The sequence below is a fragment of the Semicossyphus pulcher genome, unplaced genomic scaffold (assembly GCF_022749685.1).
Source record: "Semicossyphus pulcher isolate SPU_LCO1_2020_fin unplaced genomic scaffold, fSemPul1.0.p SCAF_19, whole genome shotgun sequence".
In the NCBI taxonomy this organism is placed as follows: Eukaryota; Metazoa; Chordata; class Actinopteri; order Labriformes; family Labridae; genus Semicossyphus; species Semicossyphus pulcher.
In genome coordinates this window covers 16,355,825-16,381,596 of record NW_027211692.1, presented here as the reverse complement: position 1 = coordinate 16,381,596, position 25,772 = coordinate 16,355,825, and the positions used below count along the sequence as shown (strand labels likewise).

The 25,772-nt window shown below is 41.8% G+C and overlaps 3 protein-coding genes across 4 annotated transcripts in view; all 3 read left to right on the top strand.

Moving 5' to 3' along the window:
* vps53 (VPS53 subunit of GARP complex) overlaps window positions 1-14,331 on the top strand; it is a 28,710-nt gene extending 14,379 nt beyond the window's left edge. The window contains exons 12-22 of the mRNA XM_069668471.1: window positions 180-278; window positions 1,758-1,852; window positions 2,791-3,033; window positions 6,036-6,183; window positions 6,485-6,567; window positions 6,656-6,734; window positions 6,884-7,032; window positions 7,124-7,193; window positions 7,291-7,428; window positions 11,964-12,068; window positions 13,104-14,331. Coding sequence (XP_069524572.1) covers window positions 180-278; window positions 1,758-1,852; window positions 2,791-3,033; window positions 6,036-6,183; window positions 6,485-6,567; window positions 6,656-6,734; window positions 6,884-7,032; window positions 7,124-7,193; window positions 7,291-7,428; window positions 11,964-12,068; window positions 13,104-13,274 — 1,380 coding nt within the window. The 3' untranslated portion in view covers window positions 13,275-14,331. The remainder of the gene's footprint in view (window positions 1-179; window positions 279-1,757; window positions 1,853-2,790; window positions 3,034-6,035; window positions 6,184-6,484; window positions 6,568-6,655; window positions 6,735-6,883; window positions 7,033-7,123; window positions 7,194-7,290; window positions 7,429-11,963; window positions 12,069-13,103) is intronic.
* A 257-nt stretch (window positions 14,332-14,588) lies between these two features.
* On the top strand, window positions 14,589-17,853 carry rflnb (refilin B). The gene is made up of 3 exons (XM_069668662.1): window positions 14,589-15,144; window positions 15,598-15,692; window positions 15,863-17,853. The coding sequence occupies exons 1-3, from the start codon at window positions 14,947-14,949 to the stop codon at window positions 16,179-16,181; spliced, it is 612 nt and encodes a 203-aa protein (XP_069524763.1). The 5' UTR covers window positions 14,589-14,946; the 3' UTR covers window positions 16,182-17,853.
* Window positions 17,854-18,841: 988 nt separating this feature from the next.
* On the top strand, window positions 18,842-25,754 carry LOC138597489 (tRNA-dihydrouridine(20a/20b) synthase [NAD(P)+]-like). 2 transcript variants are annotated; one of them, XM_069669093.1, is made up of 13 exons: window positions 18,842-19,154; window positions 19,349-19,470; window positions 19,674-19,791; window positions 19,944-20,066; window positions 20,487-20,713; window positions 21,661-21,672; window positions 22,629-22,722; window positions 22,922-23,022; window positions 23,216-23,363; window positions 23,746-23,881; window positions 24,043-24,145; window positions 24,297-24,397; window positions 24,589-25,754. In XM_069669093.1, the coding sequence occupies exons 1-13, from the start codon at window positions 19,063-19,065 to the stop codon at window positions 24,622-24,624; spliced, it is 1,413 nt and encodes a 470-aa protein (XP_069525194.1). In that variant the 5' UTR covers window positions 18,842-19,062; the 3' UTR covers window positions 24,625-25,754. The 2 variants fall into 2 exon arrangements, with proteins under 2 accessions (XP_069525194.1, XP_069525193.1); XM_069669092.1 differs by lacking the exons at window positions 21,661-21,672; window positions 22,629-22,722; window positions 22,922-23,022; ... (3 more) ...; window positions 24,297-24,397; window positions 24,589-25,754 and adding an exon at window positions 20,803-21,116.
* Window positions 25,755-25,772: the final 18 nt, after the last annotated feature.

Genomic DNA, 25,772 nt, shown 5'->3' with positions numbered 1-25,772 from the left:
TGGAGAAGCAGTTTCATGAAAGCCTCCCACACAGTGGTCAGTGGACAAGAATTGTAATAATTACAGATTTACAGTTCTGTCAGTCAAGAGTTTTGATTTCAGGGAAGTTGCAGTCAAACTCTTTATGATGATGAATAACTGAGCAGTTGAAAAACAACATTGTGTCTTTGTTTTTGTAGAAAAAGAGGCCAGAGAGTCCTCTGGAGCCCACTAACCCCTTCCTGGACGATGAGCCAGGCGAGGATGTGGGCACGGAGAAGGACGAGGATCTGGCTAAGGTGAGCTGACCTGAAATGCCCCCATTTAATCTGTGCTTCAACATAAAACGGCTTCCAGATGTTGCTTCCTTCCGATGTGCAGCTTTCTTTAAGCGAAAAAATGTCCTTTTTTTCTCTCATTTAAGTGTCTCATAAGGGAATATATCACGATCATTTGTGCATAGAGAAATAAAACAAGCATAACAGCTGTGTTATTGAAAACGTCGTCTTTAGCCTACAACGATCTGCATCTAAGGTATTATTTTAGAACCTTAAAGCTCCTGTGAGGAACTTTTGGTTTGTGTTGATTTTGGCGCCCCCTGTGGACAAAGCCGTACCTCTTATCTCTTTGCTGATTTTGTCCTGTACATGCTTAAGTGGTGATTTTTAACAAATCTCATCCTGCTTTCATATGTATCAGTCACTTTTAATCTTTCCTCTGGAAAATGTAAACAAAGGCTGCATGCAGTTAATCGCTTCATCTGACACCTACCCCCCCCCCCAACAGTTTCACGCATTAAAAATAACTATATAGAAATAATCAGTCTTGTCGCTGATGGTCTGGTTTGCTTTTGTAGGTCATATAGAGGCATCATTATTAATTTCAGTCTGTTTCATAACCAGCGAAGCTTGGAAGCAGCGAGCTTTAAAGATATACTTAATCAGAATCAGGTTTACACATACAAGGAATTTGTCTTGTCCTTTTGGTGCGATTAGAATAGAAAATACAAACCTAGTAAACAACAGTATTTCTGCTGCCAAGGATCTGAAATAGGAAAATAAACAATAAAAAATGTAAAAAACTATATTATACCCCTTTCCCACCAAAATTAGCATGTTGACGCCGGTTTTTCAGATCTGAGAAGACCTGCTTATAGATGCCGATTGTCTCTTTTCCCATTGCCAGTGGAGCAGGGCAACTTTATATCTAGTAGCGGGTGTTAGCAGGTTTTTTGACCAGTGGGAAAGCAGCTTTATATTAAAAATATGTACATTAAGAGCTGAAATGAAAGAGCTGTATGTGGTGGAATGTGCAGGATGATGAGCGAGTGCCAAAATAGCTTACAGCATTCAGCATGAGCACATTTAATGTAGATATAATCCATTTTCTTAACTAGATATAATGTTGCCGGCTTATTAGGTAGAAGTAGGTAGAACTAATCCAATCTAATATAACAGCCCAACAATGATGTTACCACTCAGTATATCACAACACAGGTCATTAACACGGCAATCTGCAGTCTCCAAAGCAACCATAAAGTTGAATCAACACCTCTTTAAAGCAGTTGCAACAAAAACTGATAGCTATAACCCTTATAAAGGTAGGCGGTTTTGCAGGTATTGGTTTGCATGAGTTATAGCTAGGTGGAGCTAAGAAAATGATAGCTGTGCTACCTTTCATGCTGAGTTAGAGGCAAAATATAGAAGATTTGAACTCAGAGCAGCTTCAACTTAAACCTGCAATTTTCCTAATTTCTTATTCTTCCTTCAACCTTTCAGCCCAGGAAGCCGAAAGCTCCAGACAACCCTTTCCACGGCATTGTCTCCAAGTGCTTTGAACCTCATCTCTACGTCTACATAGAATCACAAGACAAGTGAGCAGCACACACACACACATACAAGCAAACAGGACGTGTTGTGGTAAACAGACCCAGACTCGGGAGCAGGTTGTGTGTAAAGCTGGCACATGCGTCCTTTTTCCGAGGCCCACTCATAAATCAGATCCCCCACCTCCCATTCTACTTCATTGCCTCTTCTGTCTTTCCATCTCTTGTTCCTGTTCAAGCCTCTGTCTCCACTGTGGCAGAAATGTTTCCCATTAGCTGCACGACCACAGAGTCTGAGAGAAAGAGAGCGGGAGGTTGAAGAAGTGCTGCCACAGCAGATCTGCCTATTTTCATTCCCACCTCTTTATTTTTTTTCTTCTCTGGTCTCTTTCTGAATATGTAATTTTCATTTTATCCCTCTTTTCTTTATCTCAATCTCTTTTTTTATTTTTTTATTGCTCTCTTCTGTTTCTATTCCTGGCCCCTCCCCTCTCCCAGGCATGGCGATCACTCCTGAAACTGAACACAGATCTGGGGCTGCTGTTCTTGCATGCAGCCCCTGGCTCTTGGCTCTGTGGAGCGTTAAATGCTATTGGTCCGTCCAAGGGAGCAGGATCGACCTATTCTGCAGCAACGAGCTAATTTCAGTTCAATCCAAAGGCCTGAAACAGGCAGCGGCCAGATCAGCTAGTCCCCAGCGGGACAAAGCTGGAGAGAACAGTGGCCTGCTTGTTTAGTCATTGGCTTTAGTTCCAGGATTCAGTAGGATTGGGCCACACCAACAAACTGTAGACCTGTTGACTGCAGTACTAAGGATTTTGATATGTTTTCATCTTGCTTTCTGACTGCCTGCCTGTTATTTTATCCCTATATCTATCAGGGTTAGGAAGCAATCATATGTTGTTATTTGATTCATTTAATGTCTTTAATACGGCCCTAATCCAACCACTCGTGTTTGTGTGTCTTCATCTTCTGGTCATCTGCAGGAACCTAGGCGAGCTGATCGATCGGTTCGTGGCCGACTTCCGAGCGCAAGGCCCACCCAAAGCGGGCACGGAGGAGGGCGGAGCAGTGCTGCCCAGCTGTGCTGACCTCTTCGTGTACTACAAGAAGTGCATGGTGCAGTGCTCCCAGCTGAGCACAGGAGAGCCGATGATCGCCCTCACGACCATCTTCCAGAAGTTCCTGAGAGAGTATGCTTGGAAGATCCTCTCTGGCAACCTGCCCAAGTAAGACTGGCACAGGTTTCACGTGAAGTAATTTATTAGAGTTGTCCTTTATTATATAGGAGGAGTTATACTCTTAAAGGGCCAGTTCTCTGATTTTTACCCTCAGTCCTATCATGCTTTTATGGGGATCTAATGCCATTATGGTAGGGAAAAAATGCAATTTGGCTCTGTGCCTTTGGAGGACACTATCCGCTTCTCCAATGGACCCTGGAAAACCTCTGCCAGACTACGGAAAACGCGTCATCTGACAGAGGCGAGGGAGCTTGCTAAACTACACTTCCTCAATCTTGGACGCCTGCGTCCGATGTCATGTGTCGTTCAAAATCGTCAGGTTTGAAATGTAGACTGCAGACCTTACGATTTTTTCATACGATCCACCGGTATATTTTGCAGCGATGTCCTTGACTGGAGAACGGTAGTATTTCACTCCAGCGTCTCTCGCTGGGCCGTTCCTCTCAGAGGGAGGGGCGCAATGCATGCTGGGTGTTGTAGGAATGTAGAATGATCGAAACCACGAGCTGTTTGTACAACTTTCTCCACAGCTATGCCGCCAATTTCAAATATTATTGCTTCTATCGATTACAGAGAACACCAGCTTTGACTGACAGTGGGTGAATTGCTCCTTTAACAAGGACTGAGGGAGCCCGTGGTTTTCAGTCAGTAAACTTCCTCCCATATAACTAAAACTTATATGTAAAAATACTAGGTAAGAACTAGCCTGCTGCTATTACAAGGTGCTGAATTGACACCAACTCTTGTACCTGACGATGCCAAATCAAACATTTTCAGTTTTAAGCCACTTCCTTATTGGCTTAAACACTTCGGTAGTTGCCGAAGCCAAGATGGAATTAGCTCAAAACCTCCTGTAATGGCCAGTAGCTGCTGGCTCGAGTGAAGCCTTACTGACTGAGTTGAAGTGACAGAGAAAACCCTCAAACCTCCCTCTTAAAACATTACATTTGTTTCCGAAAGGTTAGACTCTCTGGCTGCTCTAACCTGGGACCTTGTGACATATCTTAATATTATTCTAACAGAAGTAAATGTTTAAGTAGAAGTTATTCGATCCTACATGACATGATGATTAACTACATTCCCACATACACCATCCTGCTGACAAACACGCTCGCTAGCTTTCAGTCACTGTATTTTCTAGCGCTTCAGGAATCCCCTCCATGAGAATCACTTATTTTCTGGGCAGTAACACAAACACAGATTTATTTTGGATTAACTTTTCACAAACAAGCATGTCACGCCCTCACTTGTTCATTCCTTTGGTATGGTGATTGGCCTGTTTAGGAGTTTAGTTTGAAAACTTAATGCCTTCAGTCCCCGCTGTGTGTGATGGATTGGGATGGCATGCTATGAGGGATCTGGAGTTGGTTACATTGCGGCAAAGCCTAATACTCTACCAGAGAAAACATCTCTGGCTCATTGGCCACATTAGAACTCATCGCTGGCTGCGGCGCACACACACAAACTCATACATACAGGGGTGCTCTGTTTCTTTCAGTGATACGAATGCATGCTAATTACACACTTGCACTCGCAGGCTAATGTATACCATATTCTGAGCCGTGGACAAACACTATACAAAGATGCACTCGAAACATTTGCAAGTGTGTGCACTTAAAGACACGCAGACGTGGTCGTCCGATGTGGTGTGCTGGGAATTGGGTTTTGCGAGGTTTTGAAAGGGGCCCTCTAAAGGAGCTATGTTGTGGTTTCAACCCACATGTCTCTGCTTTGACGTTTATTAATGACTGGGTCGGTGTTGAAGCCTCATTGGCGCAGCATCCCGACACTTGTGTCTGCTTGTAGTTATGCCTGGTGCGCGTCGGTTACTAAAAATGGTCGTCTCTACCTGTGGTCTAAAAAGAGAGCTTCTTTAGCATAATTCAGTCTTTGAAAAACAAACATCTGTGGGGTTCTCTCAACTCTCATCCCTCATACCCATCCTGTAACGTAAAGACAAAGAGTCATCTGTGATTCAAATGTTGAGTAAACATTTAAAGAGGGGGTATTATGCTGTTTCACATTTAAAGACATATATACAGTATAATGTTACAATGTTGGATGTCCAGACTAAACGTGGGTGAAGTCTGCAGGCTGCTGTGAGCGCCAGGTTTCACACAGTGTTTTTTTACACAATGCACTTTGTGATGTCAGAAAGTGCAGCCTAAGCAGGCTTTGGAGAGCTGGCCAATCAGAAGAAAGTGGGATGGTAGGGGAGGGGTTTCTTAAAGGGACAGAGTCATTTCAGGCAGAGGCTGTATGAGGGCCTGCACAGAGCACCAGTACCTCAGCATAATGCCCCCCTTTAATCTAAAACACACAAAACCGAAACCAGCTATCCCTCAAAATTTGATTGACTTTAAGTCTTTAAACAAGTTCTGACACATAACAGCAGCTAAATCTGACATTTCTCTTTGTGAAATAAACTTCCTGTCAAACAACATTTTCCCTTCTTTATTTTTACATCTCTGTCTCCATAGCCCCTTTCCCACTGGTCAAAAACCCACTAACACCTGGCTGTTTTGCTTAATGGGAAAGGCTACAATCAACATTCAGACCCTGGTCAAATAACTGCAGTAGACCCGGGTATGCAACACGCTTATCTCCGACCCATTTCCGGCGCGATGCTATGCTTCGTCGGTAACTTCTGCGACTCCTTGTTATCTCGGCTACAAATTCCGCCCGTCTCCGTCCAAACAGCGCTCGAACATCGTTCCAAATTTGATAAATAGACTGAATGAGTAATAGATACAATAAAGACCTAACCACCGTAACAACTGTTTACTAACCCTGTTTCCGGCACGTTTGTGACGTCAGACGGTGACGCAGCAGAAAAGAGACCGAAAGGAATATACTCCACTGGCAATGGGAAAAGAGCCAATCGGCATTTATTAATGGGACTTTCCATGTCTGAAAAACCTGCGTCAACACGCTAAATTTGGTGGGAAAGGGGGTATAAGTCTTTTTCTGTTTTCTATCTCTCTATCCAGATCCAGCAGTAACAGCGGGGGTCTCACCATCAGCAGTCTGCTGAAGGAGAAAGAAGGCTCGGAAGCTGCAAAGTTCACCGTGGACGAGCTCTGCCTGATCTGTAGCATCCTTAGCACTGCAGAGTACTGCCTGGCTACCACACAACAGGTAGGCACCTCAAATAAGCACACAGACCTCAAATACAGTGAATCCATGCCTTAAACTGAACTGGAGTTTCACCAGTGACTGTATAAGCTAAGAGAGATAAAAGATGCCTTCCTGTGACCTGTGTTTCATTAGCGATTTAAGGAACTCAAAGTGGCAGTTATGATTACAACACAACATGAAAGGTTTCATTCATGCTGTCTTTTTGCAACAGTTGTTTTAAATCAGTAATTAAAAATATGTCCAACATACATTTGAAAGGATCTAATTAATAAAGCTTTGTTTTTGTTTGTTTGTTTTCCAGTTGGAAGAGAAGCTGAAGGAGAAAGTGGATAAAGTCCTGGTGGAGAGAATTAACTTGACTGGGGAGATGGATACATTCAGCACGTAAGTGAAGCCAACATTTTTTTCCTGATTAACAACCAGAAGAGTTTATTTTAATTGAGTTATTAATTTACTGTCATGTTTTCCTTAGTGTTATATCAAACAGTATCCAGCTACTCGTTCAAGATCTGGATGCTGCTTGTGACCCTGCTCTCACTGCTATGAGCAAGGTTAGACACGCGCACACACACACTCATCATTCAGAAACTTATCAAAGCTTTGTCTTTGTTTTAATCTCTTATGCATGTAAGGGAATTGATGAACAATATTTACCCACTTGTTGTGTGCAGCCTCTGATGCTAAATCTTCCCTCCCTCAGATGCCGTGGCAGAGCGTGGAGCATGTGGGCGACCAGAGTCCCTATGTGACGTCGATCATCATGCACATCAAGCAAAACGTTCCGATCATCAGAGACAATCTGGCCTCCACGCGCAAATACTTCACGCAGTTCTGCATCAAGTTCACAAAGTACGATACATGCTCGCATTCATACACAAATCATAAGCCCTAATTAGAGGTTCCTAAAGTTGATGTATGTGTCACTTCTGTTTTTCCTTAGTTCTTTCATTCCCAAATTTATCAACCACCTGTTCAGATGTAAGCCTATCAGCATGGTGGGAGCAGAACAAGTAAGTTCATTCATTAATATAAGCACAGAAGCTCAGTCAATGTACTTTGTGCATCGGTTTACGTGTTCAATCTGTCTCCTGTATCCCGCCCCAACAGCTCCTCCTGGACACTCACTCCCTGAAGACCGTCCTGCTTGATCTGCCCTCCATAGGCTCCCAGGTTCTCCGCAAGGCTCCTGCCAGCTACACCAAGATAGTGGTGAAAGGCATGACACGCGCAGAGATGATCCTGAAGGTGAGATCCACTGAAGCAGCTCCATTTTAGGCAGCTATCAGGTATAAATTTGACTTAAGTGTGGGCCTGAACCACTTCAGAGGAACGTTGGAAAACCACTCAACATTCATTCAAACAGTTTACCTTGCATGTATAAACTAAGAATCTTTAACTGATGGATTTTAATGGAACCTGAAGTCAAATTAAACACACCGCAAAATCTTTATAGACACTTCAGGTTTAATGAACTTAGGTGGCTAAATTCATGCCGGACGTTTTTACAACCAAAGCGTCTGTTTCTGACCTTTAAAGGCTCGGAGCTCTGAGGTCTGATTGAGTTTTCTTTATCTCTTGTTTGCCATCGTGCAGATTTAATGTTCAAACCGTGACATTTTCCGTTAAACATTAGCTTCGGTGTTGACGCTAGCGCTTGACCGAGAATAGTCTGGCTCGACCTACAGCTAAACTGCTTTTTCCACCGATTGAGGTTCCGTCGTTAGAAGCAACAATAGACTGAACAAACATTTCTCCCTCGAGTGTTTGTGGTCTGACTGGCGAGCCAGCATTCAAATGTTTGCTAGAGTCACACAGGCAGCAGACTATCTACTTAGAGTTATTTTGGGGCAGAATAACCCTTTAATTGTGTCTTTAACCCCACTCACAATAGCACTTTACGATCATGTTTCCATAAAATAACCCCCGTCGCATGAAGATGGAGGTCATGCACGACTGGTTTAATGAGTGAGAGACGGGCCAACACAACACACACACATATATATGTTCTTTAACACAGTATGTGGTTGACCTTGAGCCAGTGGAAAGGTGTGAGTGAGTTAATAAGTAAAAACATGCAACTGTGCGTCTACTCACGAAACCACACAATTACGCATCCTGCAGAACACACTGGATGTTGTTTTCCAGTGAGGAGAGTGAACTAAGGATACAGCCGCTTAGCCGTGCACAGAATTACCTTACGTGACCCTTGAGGACTCTGATACGTGGCTGCCATAGATTAACCCCACCCTAATTAACCGTCCCTGGAGTGTACAGAAATGCGCACAGAGTCGTCGCCTGCCTGGCCTGTGATTTCCCTCACAGTCCCGCGGGGCCTTCTTTCCTTCCTGAAGTTGTTGGACTGTCTTGATGTTTATAGCAGTTAATGCGACCTGCTTTAATTGTGCAGGGACAGCCATCACTGTGAAACACATTGGCTCAAAATCAGACGGCATCGTCTCCCCCGCCCCTCTCACCATTTCATATTTAATATCCTCTTCTACTGGGATGCACACTGCTCCATATGGCCTCTTTAAAGCCTGTCTTTGTTCGCTGGAGAAGTGCCCTGAGTGTATATACATGAGTTTCCACTCATCTGCCACACATTAAAGGGGCTTTTATATTATAGAAGTATAGAGCGCATGCACATCAGTCCGCTACTCTCTGCTGTTTCTGAATTCAGCTGCTAGCGGCTCCCCCTCAGCTGGAGTGTGATCTATACAGGTTCTGAATAACTCTCACAGACGTAGCTGATACTGCATGGTGGTTCTTCGGGTGATTCATGTGCATTACTGTGACAGCAGAAGACAAAATGATCATTGTGGAGGCAGGAAAACTGATACTGCAGGAAATATCAAAACCCCCTGATAACAAATAAATGTGAAAGTCGTTTTTAAAACTTTGATAGAAACATTTCTAAAAGAAGTTAATGTTTCACAAGAGGATATAAATAAAAGACAATCAAGCATTGCATCTTCCCCCCTGGTAGCAACAAGGCATAAAAGGATGAGTTCTCTCCCTCTAAAATATCTCAAAGAGCCAGTCAAAGATTTCCTCTGTAAACCTGTTTAGCCTTGGAAAGAAAAAGATGAAAGCCGTTAGCTTTGTTCAGCATCAAGCTTCCCCGCAGGTAATTGCTTCCACCTTGGAATTAGACTGAAGCCTCTGAAAGACAAACCCATCAAAGAACGTCACAACAAGAGTTCCTCTGTCAGGCCTCGGCAATCGTTTTAAATTACACTGACCAGCCATTGAATCTGGCTCCACCCCTCACACACACACACACACACACACACACAAAGAGACTGCGATTCATTGGGACAATTGAAAGTCGTGTTTTCATGTCTTATAAGCTGATTAAACGACCTCTTCATACTTGTTGATGTTGAAGCTTTTTTTTGCCCACTCAGGAGCAGCTAAACAAGCTGTTAAAACAACATCGGCATTATCACCTAATAAAGTTGTTAGCAATCAGTTGCTCATTTTCACATCCAGCACACATGGGCTAACGTTAGCATTAACGTGGAGTTCGTGGTGTTGACTCCTAAGGGAAAAACGTTCTTTTTGGCTGCTTAATGCTTCACAGTGTTCACTCGCTAACAGAGCTAGTTTTCTGTCCCCTCAAATCACACTGAAGATATACAAATACTGAACCAACAGATTTCTGCATGTTAAACCAAAATAATAAGCTTACAAACAGCTAAAACAACACAAAAGGCTGGGGGGAATTACAGAGTGAGGTGATCATTCTCTGTGGTTTAAAGGGATTGTTCGGGTTTTTCGGCTCATCAGGGAGGCTACAGCGCCCGTGAAACATTCCATCGGCTTGCCGTAGTTGTAAAAAATCTAATGTCACTAAGCAACAGTTTGTTCCTGACTGCTGCTAGCAAGGGATGACTACGGCAAGCCAGTCTTTCTCCCGTTGTACACAGCTGGACTACAACGACAAGAAGTGCACAAAGTGTAAAACATTTTTTTGGAATGCCATAGCCTTCAGTCCCTATCAATAGTAAGTGTACTACCCACAGTAGGGGTGGGAATCCGCAGGGTAACTCATGATACAATACGCGATATGTGGCCCACGATAACGATAATATCATGATACAGCGATTCTGCGATAATTGATTTATTGCAAGACAATCACGACATCACGATATCTGATTAACGTTACCTTCATTCATATCATTAGCGCCACCGCGAGGAGTCATTCAGTAGTAACGCGATGAGTCAAAGTCACAGGGAAATCTGTTAAGAGCGCGATATATTTGTAAATTTAAATATTGATATTTGTATTATATCGATAATATTATTGCACTAGTCAGGACAACGCTATATTGCCGTATCAGTATTTACCCCTAACGCACAGCAGATAACAGTCAGCACGGCCCCTGTTAGGAGAAGCCAGCCAGAGAACCTACACTGAAGCTAAGCTAAGCTAAGAGTACTTTAGCCACTTTATAATAGCCAAACTTTCCCTTTAATGATTTCAAGCTGCCCCTCTCAAAATAACACACAGCCGTTCGATCCATTGTTAATAGAAGAATATTGATTAAGTGCAGCTTTAATCTAATTTCATGTGGACTTGCATTTAATCACTCTTAAGTTTCCTGTTCAGATTCCAATCCTTTCATCTTTCTGTAGCTGTCAGAGTATCTTTTTGAAGCGAATATATTTGCTCTGTTTTGTTAGCTGGCGCTCAGCTATGTTCAAACTACATAAGATTCTTTCTGTCTATCTGAGACGGCCTTTCCTGGCCGCTTCGACGCCTGTGAGACGTGGCTGTTTTCCACGCTCATCCAGCCCAGCCCACCGTAGCTCCAGCTCTCTCTCCCACCTCTGAAGTTCTCTTCTGGGGAGAATTTAAAAGGCAACACCCCCCCCACCCCCCACCCCCCTACAATCCACCCTTGTTGAGCCTGAATGTTTTACCCCCATCCTGACTCTGTTGCTCCCACTCTCCCTTTGTATGCCCGTTTTCATTCTTAAACTCCCTCTCCCCCCTTTCTTCTCCCCCCTTTTTTTTTTACAAGGTCCCTACAGGCCTTTCCCTTGGCCTGGCTCCAGGACAGTTGCTAAGTAAATCACTCAGTCAGCAGGGCCAGTGAGAAAGCAAAGAATTCCTCACAATCCTGAGCCTTTCATGCCTGCTCTTCCCTCTCTTTCTCTCGTGCTTTTAGCTCACCTTCTCATTTAGTTTAAGTTAAAAGAGAGAAATGCTTAAAATAACAGATTGGGTCTGTTTTGAAGTGAAGGAAAGGAGAAACATTTTGTGAGATGATTCCTGTGGGCATGCATATGCATGAGAAGGGAGGTGAGGGTCTGTCAGCCATGTGTTGGTCGGCCTGCTTTGTAGCGGCTGCAAGAAATGCTATCTGATCCACGTTTTCCACCCAGTCTCTATCGCTGACAAAAACAAGAATGACTTATGCCCCATTAAACTTTTCTGCCCGTTCTTGACTAATGCTGATTTTTGCCCAGACTCATTATAGCCCAAAAATAATTACCGGTGAAACCACTTCTTGACCACTGATGCATGGAGTAATTGGTGTGTAAAAGGAAGGAAAAGAGTGAGGACTGGGCTCCTAAATATAGACCCATAGTCTCCACTTTGTTTGCAGTTAAAACTACGTGGTTTTGTCAGTTGTAGCCCCCCCTTCCCTTCTCCTCATTTGGGTCCGGGCTGCCCCATGTGGGATCATTTAAAGATCTCTTAGGTCGTCCTATGATGGTTCACAGGAAAGGAGGGAGGGGTGAAACCAACATTAAACTCTCCTTTTCCACAGGTGGTGATGGCCCCACATGAACCGCCGGTGGTGTTTGTGGATAACTACATAAAGCTCCTGGCTGATGGGAATCCTGAGACCTTCCAGAAGATTCTGGACATGAAGGTAAGTTGGTTTGACATAAAGGTGGAGTATTATGCTAATTCCAAGCTTTATATTTCACTCTGTGATACCTGTGGAGTAGCTTAGCATAATTTACAGTTAAAAAAAAGAAACATTTTCTCACACTGGTGCTCTGTGCAGGCACTCATACAACCTCTGCCTGAAACGACTCAGCTCTGTCCCTTTAAGAAACCCTACCCCTACAAGCTCACTTTCTTCCGATTGGCCAGCAACTCTGACTGCACTTTGTGATGTCACAGAGTGCAGCATGTAGAAGAAACTGTGAAACCTGGCGTTCACAGTACCTTGCAGACTGAGCTGAGAAGCCTGGGGTTACTCCAACAAACTTTTACCTACAGATTTGAAACTTCACCCACGTTTAGTCTGGACATCCAACATTGTAACATTATATATATGTCTTAAAATGTGAAACAGCATAATACCCCCTTTTTAAAGGAAATTTGCTTATATGCCGATTTGTTGAAAGTTACATGGGAAGATGAATGCCACCGTCATATCTATGTGTTTGATGGAGCTGGAGCTAGCAGCTAGTTAGCTTAGTTTAGCGACCCAGGGGAAACAGCTAGTCTGGCTCTGTTTGGAGATAAAATAAAATCACTCACTTCTGGAAACAACTGCCTAAAACTGCAAGTTGTTCTCTTCATTTTTGTATGGATAATAAACAAGGTTCAGAGGTGCTACTAGGCTGATTTTGTTACCTTTAGACTGAGCCAGGCTAGTGGTTTCACTTTGTTTTAAGCCTTTAGCTAAGCTAAGTTAGTTAGCCGCTTGCTCCATCTTTATACTGAACATGTAAAGTAAATCCTATGATGATGTTTATCTTCTAAAATTCCAAATTTGACTTTTGCTTTATATTGTGACTCTGCATTTTCTCTCACGTTGCCTTTGTGATTGCTGTTGTCATGTTTTTCCTAAATTCTGTTCTGCATCTGTTTTGTATCCTTTGAAACAACACACTGTTGTTCCCCAGGAGAGGTTTCTTAATACTGTTTGATTTGTGTGTTCTTGTGTGTGTAGGGTCTGAAGCGCAGTGAACAGAGCAGCATGCTTGACCTCTTCAGGCAGAGGCTACCCACCCCACCCTCTGGCGCAGACGGGGGCCCCTCTCTGTCCTTCTGTGCCCCCACACCTGAGCAGGAGTCGTCCCGCATCCGCAAACTAGAGAAACTCATCAAGAAGAGACTGTGAACACACACACAGAACTTGAGAATAAAAAGCTGCAGGCTCCAAGGATGCCCTGCACCTTTCTTTCAGTTATTCATCTCTAATATTTTAATCTGCTCCATTCAGTTATCGTGGAGAATCACAGAAAGAGCAAAAAGTGGACTGAATTTCTGACTGACAGTAAAATGAACTCAAGCTGACGCTGGATTATGAAGAAACTTCCTCAACTGCTACTTAATGTTTTTCGTATGTCATTTCCGTCTGTCACGTCCAACCTTTCTTTTCATGACACTAATGTCTGAGCTTTGTGTCATTAGTACAATGTCGCACAGTGTATTTGCACTCAGAAGACCGAATGTAGTGCTGTTAACTCCTTTCTGCTTGGAGAGCCTTGAGCGGCCTCTCTGGGACACGTCTAATCCAGGATGATTGCTGGCAGCCGGATCTTAAATTAAATTGATGTTTCTGAAGAAAATATATTTAAAAAGTGGCAACAGTTTTGATTTGAAATCAAGGAAATGGGGTTAAGGTGGACATAGATCATAGGTGTCTGGATTCCAATGAATCTGTGGCATTTTAAATCCCTCTATGTTAACTTGGAAAATCGAACCAGCTCGCTGAAGTCTTTTAACTTGGGCTTCAAAAGGGGGGCATAAGGGGGTATTTTCTGTATATGTGTGCAATCAGTCCGAAATATTCTTAATTTAATCTACTGTCTCCTTTGTTTTCACGTTAAAACTCCCACTATTTAATTAGGAAAATAATCTTTTGTACCGAGACACAACAAAAGGGTTTTGTTTGCAAAGTGGTATCCGCATCTCTGAAGCTTCTCCCTTATGTCCTGTACTTTTGTCAAATACAGCCATCAGTGTCTGCAATCTGTTATTTGAAGTCAGTACCCTGGGTACGGTCACTGATGTTGATGCTAGTGCCTCTCAGTTTAGCAAGTCCTTGTAGATCAAATGTATCTGAATCAGTGAAAACATTCCTGCCTTCAGGCATAAAATGCTTCTAGTTTGTATTGTCTGAATTGTACGCTTCACAGGCAGTTATTGTACACGATTAAAACATTGCCATCATTGTCCCCTTGTGCTTCATCAAATGGGTGTAGCTGCTTCCATTTGCACATTATGCACAATACCAGGAAAAAATATCAACCTGGTTTTTAAACTCGGTCCAATTTTGAATGGGGGGCTGGAAAAGTTCCCATGACCATCCTCGTCTTAGGTTGCCTCTTATCTTCCGTCCAATCAGGAGCCTGAAAATGCCTGTAAAGGCGTTTCTTTCCCTCTGTTTGTAGATGTGAAGGCCCCTCTGAGGGGGGAGGAAGTTTGAAGACGAGCCGCGGGCAGCAGGATTTTCACATCTTTTCTCTGCTCGGATCAGAAGCGGACTAACTTTTCCAACTCTGCATTCACAGTGAAGTTGTGTTGTGCTTTAATATTTTACATGTTTTAAAGAAAGGTTTAGTTTTTCTATTGTGGAGTTAAAGCTGTGGTTCGGTTGCTGTCGGGGAACTAAATTACCTCCCGGTTGATGATTTTTCCAGCGGGCAGACGTGCATCCTGTCCGGGCAGAGGTTTGCAGTAACACCGTGCGACTTTGCAACAAAACAGACGCTTAAGAAACAGCAACCTGGAAGTATTTCTCTTTCGTAACCTGCGTTGGAGTTTCGCAACTTTTTTTTCAGCTAGCAATGGTTGGCAGATTGAACCTGCCAAATGTATGTGAAGGAGATCCACTGGATATGAGCTGCAGGAGTGATAGAGGACTCGACAGCCCGGACTCGGGGTTACCTCCGAGTCCGAGCCCCAGCGGCTGGTTGCTGCCTGTGTGTGCGGAGAAAGCCGGGGGTGTGAGCCCGGTGTCCGAGGACGATGGAAGGTGCACCCTGGTAGGTAACTTAGCTTCCTATCGACTTAATTTGAAGCAAGGTAGATGAATACAAACTGAACAAGCTGAACATTTAGTATTTTAAATGTCTTTAAATGTGCATTACATTTAATATGGACACTGTCAGGAATTGAATGTTTCCACAGGTGCATAGGTAACTTATTTTAACCTCATTTATCCTACAAATCCCAGGTTGTCTTGCATTGAAAAAGGTGCAAATGCTGCACACAGGAAGTTGTTTCTCCTGCAAGTCATGCATGAACCCTGCTGACTCATGAGCCATTTTAATGAGATAAACTTAATGTTTGTAAACACGTGAGACATCCCTGTAAGAACTTGCTGCATGTTGTGTCCAGCTGACAAAAGTGGGTCACTGGAGCACTGAGCTGGGCCTATTACAGTATTGGCTTTATGTGTTGTTGACTTTGGTGCTGTTTTTCTTTTTTCATTGCAGGGTCCGGTTTTACCCACTGGACCTTTCCAGCAGCTACAGCCATCATCCTTTGGGGAAGGCATTGCACTTGATCCGTTACCGGCGAAGGAAATAAGGTGGGTTGGCTTTGATATGACGTGTTCTGTGTAACATTAGACCTGCAACAACTGCAAGATGTGAACATAAACGAATAAGGGAACAGAGGACTTGGACAGATCTTGAGTAAGATGATTGCGGCAGACGAGTTCTTACAAAATAAAAACATTATACTTTGCCTCCTCCACAGATACACCTCATCCGTGCACTACGACTCAGACCGCCACTTCATCCAGGCTGTGGCCCTGCAGCCCACAGGCCAGGGTCTTGAGCACTGCAGACAGACCATCATGGCCATGCCCAACAGCACCTGGCGCCACTACAAGACGCAGCTGGAGTTCCAGCCCCGCCAGCGGCTGCAGCACTTCAAGAGTACCACCATCATCTACCCCAAGAAAACCAGCTCCGTCTACACAACAGAGCTGAGCTACGACTGCCACAGAATATCCAGACGTTTCCTCTCCAGCGTGGAGCTGGAGGCGGCGGGCCGCAGAGAGATACCTCAGTGAGGGAGGGGGGGGGACAGGTGGCTGAGGTTTTTCCCATGGCCCCTACACTGTAGCTCCCTCAGGGCTGGCTGCCATCGACCTGCTGTGTTGCCTTTTTACAGTTTATGTAGCCTGTTATTTTAGCCTGTACAGGAAGCACATGTGCTGTGACTTTACAGATATCAGAGATGACATGGACAGAGTTGGTGAAATATCCATTCAATCATTGTCTTTAATATGTTTATATGTCTGCCAGAGGATCTATCAGTTGGAACAGTGATTTTATGAAGTGCTTCATTATGCAGCTTGTTGGTTCCCAGAGACATGCTCATATTTGATTAGTTTTTATTGACTATAGAGTTGACTCATTTGGACAGAGAAAGGAGAATATTTATTGCCCTCAGTGAAGTCGCTCTCCAAGTGCCACATGAAGTTTATCAAGTTTGCAGACAGATTAGTTTTAAGTATGAACAAAGAGGCCTGCCTCAGTTCAGTGATGTTTAAAATCACCCATGAGTGCTTTTAAAACCGCTAACTTATAATATGTTTCAGTGTGTAAGAGAGAAGAGAAGCAATATAAATTAGGAGCTGGAGTTTAGATGCATGCTAACTTATCCACACTGCACAAGGGAAGTGGTGAAAATACTTACACGTGTTTAGTTTCCTCACAGGGTATTGTGTATTTCTGCACAACATTAGCACAAGCTAAGCTTCTCCCAAGCCTTCTCTCTGGCCACTAAGGCTGCGATCGTAATGTTTTATGGTAACGTGAGTAGATTAAGGGAACGTTTCTGTTCATTGCGGTGCTTTAACAAATCGATAAAGTAGGTAGTATAGATGGATCCTGAGTGTTTTTAATGAAAAGTGGATAGTGTTTTTGATATCACTCACTGGCTTACTAGTGAAAATCACAAGCTGCATTCCACTGCTAACACTTTCTTTGGCTTGACTTGGTTTGAAATTGTATTTATAATTAAGTTCTGAGATTTTATCAGCTGATTAACGGGTCTCTCCTCAGGGGGACATATTTGTGATGCCCTTTGTGCCTTGATGTATCTGTTGTTGCCTCTTTTTTATATATATATATATATCTATATGTCACTTATATAGTGCCAGTTTGAAATAAAGTGTTCAGAAGTTCAACAACTGTGTACTTTATAAGGAAGTAGTCCTTGGTGATTTGTTAAAGAAGACAGCAGTAAGAGGTAATTCTTCATGAATGCGCGATATAAAACTTTCACCACAGGAATGGCATGTGCAGAGACTCAAGATCGTGACCATGACGCTTTATTTTCCTCCATCAAACCAAGAAAAGGCTGAAATATCAGCATTAATGTTTATTTCCACTTCAAAAGACAAACCTTTGGAGGTTCCTTGATGCTTTGAGTGCAGCAGGTCAAGTGTCATTTAGCAGATGATGTCCTGCTGGCTCATGTATTGACACCTTTTAATACAATCCATTTAAAGCAATCTGAATAGATTAAGGTGTTATCGATCTGTCCAAGTAGGAAAATATTTTATATTCTTACTGTGGGTGAATATTTTACCTTTTGAGGACACATCATGAGTTGAGACTTTTTCATACTTGTGCTGCTTTACTGCCCTCCTGTGGCCAGAGAGGGAATGTACACTGGGGAACTTACTTTTAATGGAGGGCAGAATTATTTCTGTACTTTTCTGTACTTAGTTTCAATAAATTATCTTACTGAAACGGAGTGTTGGAAAAATCTTCTACTAAAGGTACAAAAAGGTATAGGAAACATTTCACCAAACACATTTTCTTCTGTTCTCTTAATTGGCTTTTGTGTGTTAAGATACTGCAGCATCGCCGCTTATTCCATTTGTCCAATGTCTCTTGAGAATTTCAGTTCAAGAAGGGTGACCTCAGAAGATGCCTCCATCATTGGCAGTCCTGACTATCAGAACAGCAGGTATTGGGAAACTTGTTGCACCATCACTATTCACTAATTGTGTTTTCACTGCACCTAATTAATCTGACTCTTAATTTACATTTGTCCTTTCAATATCGCAGCCTGGATATGTTGCACTGATGAAGCTGCTTTTCACAACCTGCAAAGTATTGAGTTTAATAATGAAAAAAGGCAGATCATGATTGACACTAAATTAACTCTTGAAATCTTTGAACTTTATTTTCCTTTGCTGTCTACAAGAATATACAACATGTTGCCTACATATTTCATAGTTAAAATGCATGATTATCTGCAGGATGTAATAGTTCTCAAAATGTAAAAATAAATGATTAAAATAACAATTACCGTTTAAATCCAGCTATGCCCTCTTTCTATGTCCCCACATCACTGTAACGTCATGAGCCCACTTTTTAGAAAGTCATTCTAATTCCTCAAACTGCAGACACATTTTTTACACATAAACGATTTAAAAACTGGAGAGCCACTTTTCTCCCACAGAAATTGAAGGCAGCACTGCACCGATGCGTATGACGTATTTCCATAGCTGTGACGTTTAACTCTATTTCTTACTTTTTTCCAATGATTTTTCAATGAAGAAAATAATTTCCTTGTACCATTGATAGTAAATATATATGTGAATATATTATTTTTATGGTTTTAATAAGAAAATGAAAAAATAAAATGCATTTCTAAGTATGACGTATGAGTTCAGAGTTCAAACACACGCCCACTTTTCCCCCGCATGTTGGACTGAATCGTCGTTGTTTAATGTTGATCCGAAGAATACAAAGCTATCTCTATTTAACTGTTTGCGAAATTGTGTGAGTTTATGCTGTATGTCTTGTTAGGTCTTTTCCTTGAACCGTGAAACAGATTCCAGACGACAGAACCTTTCCTTAAACGACTCTGCTCTTGGAAAGTGAGCTCTTTGGCTTGTTATGCTAGCTGGCTAACAGTGCAACTTGTAAATAATGAAGACTTCTAATGGTAACACCAGTATCATGGACATGTTTGAAAAGGGAAAAGTCCTGAAAATATGTGCCCCGATGGTCCGATATTCAAAGTAAGTGGGATCTTTGGTTATAGCATCATTAATTTTCCCTTTAGTATGAAGTTCAGGAGAAACAGTTCTGGTAAAATGCATTAAACATTCAGAAATGAGTTGAACTCATTTCCCAAGTGATGCTTCATACTGTGCTCTTTTGCCTTATGTGTTTTTGGATACCGCGTGCATTAAAGGTTTTTTTTCTTTTTCAGGCTTGCATTCAGGTCCTTGGTGAGGAAATACGACTGTGACATCTGCTTCACCCCGATGATAGTTGCTGCTGACTTCATGCGATCTGTAAAAGCCAGAGACAGTGAATTCACCACAAGTGAGAGTGAGTGACCACTTTGCAATATGAGCTGTGCCTGTGTACTAATTCCCCCATTTCTAATGCACAGTATCTTAATACAAAGATGTATATCTTGCCACTTGATGATGTGGTGCTAGTGAGGAGATTTGTATATTGTGCAATATTCTTGAGAAACGATGAGGCTCACTTTTGATAACCTCTGTGTATTTTCCCTTTCTCTGCCTCAGATGACCGGCCCCTGATAGTGCAGTTTGCCGCCCATGATGCCCAGTCTCTAGCTGACGCGGCCTGTGTGGTAGCACCTTTTTCAGATGGAGTTGACCTAAACTGTGGCTGTCCACAAAGGTACAACTACTGATAGTAGTTCCTAATCCCGTTTGGCTTCTGGTCACATTTTATTTCTGTGTAATTTCAGCATTTTTATTTTTGAATTTTAAGCAGAGTTTTTTTTGCTTTGAATGGAAAGTCATTGACAAGCTTTGTTGTTTTGTTTTCAGATGGGCTATGTCAGCCGGGTATGGTGCATGCCTCATCAACAAGCCTGAACTTGTGAAAGACATGGTCAGAACTGTCAGAAACCAAGTGGATAATCCAAACTACACAGCGTCCATCAAAATAAGGTAAAAAACCTGAATCAGTGTGACAATATACTAAAGCAATACTAATAAATCTGCAAGGAATAATAATAGTGTAGATACTGAATATATATATCTGTAAATATGCAGGCCTTACAAATTAGGTTTAAGATATTTGGAAACAATGTGACCAGGAAGTAGTTTGACCAACAGAGAGTATTGACAGGTATTGATATTTTGTTGCCATATTTTTTAAAATAAAAAGATAAAAAAATCTATATCAGTGTTGTTGTCATTCACATATTGAGTGGGCCATATGTTATACTGTACCTTAAGCATAATATATATATATTTTTTTTTAAATGCATGATATTTAATTTTTAACTCGTACCTATGACCTCCTGTTCTGAACTTGGGGTCAGAACCTAAAAATATTAAAGAGAGGGAGTTTTACTTCTCCCACAGAATCCACAAGGACCTGCGGCAGACTGTGGATCTGTGCCAGAAGGCTGAGTCAGCCGGTGTGTCGTGGATAACGGTCCACGGCCGCACATCAGAAGAACGCCACCAGCCGGTCCATTATGATGCCATCAAGACAATCAAAGACAGCGTATCCGTCCCTGTCATTGCCAATGGGGACATTAAATACCTTCGTGATGTGGAGTCCATTCACCAGCTTACTGGTGTTGATGGTAGGTTTGCTACTTCAACATTGCAATCATAAACGACAATGTTCCTTCCAAATCTGTAAATTTCTTTTTTGTTTTGATTTGTTTATTAGGTGTGATGGCTGCACGGGGGTTGCTCTCTAACCCTGCCATGTTCGCCGGCTATGAGGATACTCCTCTTGAGTGCATATGGGACTGGGTGGATTTCTCTTTAGAGCAGGGCACTCCCTTCACCTGCTTCCACCATCATCTTATCTACATGCTGGAGAGGGTTAGCTCCCAGCCTGAGAGAAAAGTGTTTAATTCTCTTTCCAGTACCTCAGCTGTAATAGATTACCTCCAGAACACATACGGGTCAGTGCATGATGTGGAAACATGATCATATTTAAATGTGATATTATTGATTTTAGCATTTTGTATTTTATTTTTCTGCCAAATAAAGCTGCAAAGCTATACTTGAACCACAGAATTATTCTTTATAGCTATAGTTTCACCTGTCAGTTCCAAATTAAAAAGTAATACTACTGCTAATTAAACAGAAGGTCAAGTTGTTATTCATGCTTGTTGAAAATAGTGAGGAAAACATCTGAGTGCATACTGCTTTTTTTGCTCATTGATTATTTAGCACACATAACATGGGAGATACTATTGCAGTTTCACACCCACAAAGATAACAAGAATAGTCAACTAATCAACTTTTAATGAGAAATCCATTCAGTGCAATATTCTGAAACTAGTTATAAAATAAGAACGGTGCATCTTTTCATTCAAACGTTGCAGTGTAAAAACTAATCTAAAAAAAAAGTACAATCAACCATTTGAAAAGCATCTAGCTTTCAGGGGTGCAATGTCATTTATATTGTCTTAATAACAACAAATCTGGCTGTGTTACAATTGTATCTGCCGAATGAATAAAAATTATAAGTCAACGTAAATTGAATATACTGTATATATTTTGCTTAGCCAATAAGGAGTTCCTGAAAGTAATAGACCGGAAGTAATGGAAGGACACCTTCACACTAAAATCAAACCTTGCTTGTGTACTGAATTCATGGGAAAAGGAGAAGGGCTGTACTTAACAAAGCATTGAGCAGGCATTGTTGTTTCTTACTTATATAGTAAATACTAACTCATTTATCAAACAGCGACGCATTCCCAGTCATATGTATGTATTTTAAAAACATGGCTACAAAAATGTATAAAGTAATTTTTATATGCGACACTGACATAAACGCGAAACGGGTTTTATTTTGAAAGTTGTGACCGGAAGCTATGTCCTTCTAGCCTGAGACACTGATACCGGAAGAGGGAGGCAGACAAACTTTGCCCTGGCGGATTTCAGAAGTTAACCAATTTTTTATTTTTGCCAGTATTTTAGTGTTTTATCGGTAAGTTGTTTCTTTATACCTGCATCGTAACATCAACTAAGAGACTAAACTGTTTGCCTTTTTAGTTAGTCGTTAGTTTGAGGTCAGCTCGACGTTGATTTACCTCCTTTGATGTCAAGGGAGGATTATATTCACGATTTTGACTGAGAAAATAGATGAAAAGAAAAAGAAAAAATGATGTAAAAAAAACTTATGTTAAGGATAAATCCCTTTAAAGGGCACGCCAACACTTTCTCTGTTGCAGCACATTGCATGTGGTGGCGTTGTGATGGAAGTAGAAAGATAAAAAATAGCATGAGTTTGACAAATTAGCCGTGGCCTGTTTGAGTTAACGTTGAGGTATGCGACCTGTGGACACAGTGGGTAAGAAGCTTGCTTTCTCAACAGAAGCTGTATTGTTGTCCAAGTGAAAGAACGATGACTAAACCTCCCTGATTGAGCTTTAAGTTTGTAAATGTTTTAAAGAGGCTGCTCAGAAACCAGTTCTTACTTGTTGTTGTGTAAGGTTTCATTCATATGTCTATCAGGTTTTCTGTAGGAACCCTCACCAGAGATGACTCTTCAATGGACTGCCGTGGCCCTCTTTCTCTATGTGGAGATCGGCATTCTTGTCATCCTCTGTATACCCTTCATCTCTGCCAAGAGGTAAATATCATTGGAGAAGAGTCTTATCATGTGTGTGATGTTTGTATTACCACAGCATGGTTGGAAAATCAATAGGACAACATGGAGCAAGGGGTGTGCATAAAAAAATGTGATCGTGTGGTGCATACTGATTAACATGCAGTCACATACCCCCAGTCTATAAATGCATGTGTTGATGTATCTGTGTGTGTTGTTGCAGGTGGCAGAGAGTTTTCCAGCTGAGGATTTGGAACTGTATGTCCAGGTTCTGGAACAAAGTGTTTCTCACGATGATCATAATTCTTATTGTTCTCTTCCTTGGTGAGTGAAACATCAATTGTTCAGGTCTTGTAATTGTGACCTGCTCACGGACCATTTGAGTTGATGTGAGCTAAGATGTAATTTTGTAACAGACTCAGACGTGACGTTACTGAGGACAAAATTTAAAAATGAAAGCTACAATAATAATAGGTGGTAAGTTGATAAAACTCATTGTGTATATATTATTCTTTAGACGCAGTCCGCGAAGTGAGGAAATATTCAGCTAAAGAACTTGGCACAGATGCCAAGCTACAACCCAACATGTTCGATCACCTGCACATGAAGCTGTTCAGAGCCCAGAGGAACCTCTACATCTCGGGCTTTGCTGTCTTCCTCTGGCTGTGAGTCTTTGCTCTCTAATACTGTTGCACAAATGACACCAGAAAGGTTTAATAACTAATGGTAATAACTTGGTTCCAAACCCAGACACCAGAGAGGGTGGTAACGACTCTCTGTGCTATTAGGTCAACAGCTAAGTTAACGACTCTCTTGATTACACATCTGTTAGCATACTAATGATCTACAGAGGCTTATATTTCTAGCTCCGTCCACCAGCCAGTTAGAACTGAAGAAGCCTTTCGAATGAGAGGTGAGACGTCACCAAGTCCAGTAGCCTTTTGGATTAAGCTTCAGGTCACCATGAGCTGGATGGCTGAGAACTTTCCCAGACATGTTACTTCCGAACCGTTTCTTCTGCCTTTAATTCAATTCTTCTTTTTGCAGGATTATGAAGCGAGTGGTCACCCTGATTAACCAATTGGCAACAGTGTCTGTTAATGTGGCTGCTATTCAGGGGGAGGCTGACAATGCTAATCAGACTGCTAAGAAATACATGGAGGACAATGAGATGCTGAAGCAGGTAGGCTTCCACTGGTTTGTCAAGATTACATTAAGACTTAGATATGAGGTTGAACACTTTTTGAGTTGTTTCAGGTGGCATCACCCAGCGTATTTTGTCTTTTAATGGCCATTAAATCGTCATGACAACCACTTGAATTTCATGTATTTGATGTATTGTAGGCTCTGATGGAAGGGAAGGGCGACAAGGCGAGCGCAGAGGGCATGGAGCTGCTGAGGAAAGAAGTGGAGAAACTCAAAGGAGAAGTGAAGAGCTCAGGAGATGGTTAGTATGATATATACATGCCCACTCCATTTTTTTGTTGGTTTTACACTCATGGAAGCGTTATTTTTATATTTTGAACTATACTTGTCACCTTTAATAGTTAACGACTATGTGGATGTGATGTGCTGACATGTTCTCGTTTCCTCTTCAGCCCTGAAGAACTCAGAGTCAGAGGCGGATGTGATGAAGAAGCAGATGGAGGGCCTCGCCAGAGAGTACGAACGACTGCTGAAAGAACATCAGGAGCTCCAGGTAACCCTGCAGGATAATGCCATTATGGATCTTTTAATACCTAGATATACCAACCGTTTCAGAGACATGTTGATACACTGAAAAAAAATGTTGCAAAGAGCACAAATCAAATTCCATGATCCTAACTAAAGAAACAAAAACAAACTACCATTCAAACTAACATTTTCTTTCTATTTTCTTTATCTTTTCAGAATCTCCAAGACAGCAGAGACAAAAAGGACGACTAGTTGAGCATGACGTTCTTTCTAAGGTTGAAGTGTTTACACAGCGATTTATCACCACCACGAAAGAGCCACTGCTTGACCCTCATGTAACACCTTTTGTCACGGAGCACATCACACATTATGACAGGCTATTTGGAGGTTCAGACTTGGGCTAATTTAGCAAAGGTTTTAAAGCATGGAGGCATTTTTTTTATCGGCTTGCTTAAATGGATTGATGGTTTCCTGTGTCTGCCTGCAGTCAGTTTGTTGACACTCTATTTAGGAGAATAATTGTGCAAGCTACTTGGAGAGCATCCAGTCGGTAACAGATCAAGGTCTGATCACAAAGTACTTCACATGTTCAATATAAACGCAGGTGTGATAGGTTTTATGGTTTGTGGCATTTGTTTTAGCCATGTGCGCAGAGTGCAAGATTTGTCTTAAGCTGAAGTACTCTCTTACTTTGAAGAACAGCAATGAATGTATTTTTATACTATCGCTTGCTTTTATATTCCTGGATGTAGCAGGAACAGGCTGCCGCACCCCCTTCCAGCGTAACCACAGCATGTAAATTCAGTCTGTGCAAATATAGTTTGCATGTACAGTTGCACTTCGACAAATCATCCTCACATGTTTTTAGTTGTATTCCAGCAGATGTGTCCTTTTTTAACCAAAGTAGTCGTGGGGAATACTTAGGTTGAACTTTCAACTTCAACTTCAATCAATTAATAGTTGTTTTTTTTAGTATCTGTAGTTATAAATATAAATTAAATCTGTAGGGATAGTAATTAGTTTCAACCACATACAGTCTTAATTCATATTTAATATAAATTTGAGGTGAAAGTTCGGAGTTAAAAGAGGATATGTGTGTTCCACGTTGTGTATTTGATGCACTGTGTGTTTAAAGCATTCATTCATGGGTTTTTGATAAATACATATTGTTGGAGTTAAGAGAAAGGGTGGAGTGTTGAATTCTGTTTTCAGGACTTTCCCTGTGAACGAGGAGCGGACAATGTAATCACCAGAGGCTTCCATGTTCCCTCGTTATGATAAATAAATAGGTTGTTTGGTTCGCTGTAGTTAATCGTGTCATAAAAAAGTCCACATTAAAGTGCCTTGTGGGTGTATTTAGTACATTTTGTTAAATAAAGAAACATTTCTTCATGCCTTGT

Bases quoted from the DNA above. Each gene is read 5' to 3' on its own strand.
- rflnb (XM_069668662.1), top strand. From the start codon at position 14,947: ATGGTTGGCAGATTGAACCTGCCAAATGTATGTGAAGGAGATCCACTG. The intron at 15,145-15,597 runs GTAGGTAACTTA...TTTTCATTGCAG, and splicing joins ACGATGGAAGGTGCACCCTG to GGTCCGGTTTTACCCACTGG. The intron at 15,693-15,862 runs GTGGGTTGGCTT...CCTCCTCCACAG, and splicing joins TTACCGGCGAAGGAAATAAG to ATACACCTCATCCGTGCACT.
- LOC138597489 (XM_069669093.1), top strand. From the start codon at position 19,063: ATGAAGACTTCTAATGGTAACACCAGTATCATGGACATGTTTGAAAAG. The intron at 24,146-24,296 runs GTTAGTATGATA...TTTCCTCTTCAG, and splicing joins AGTGAAGAGCTCAGGAGATG to CCCTGAAGAACTCAGAGTCA. The intron at 24,398-24,588 runs GTAACCCTGCAG...TTATCTTTTCAG, and splicing joins AAGAACATCAGGAGCTCCAG to AATCTCCAAGACAGCAGAGA.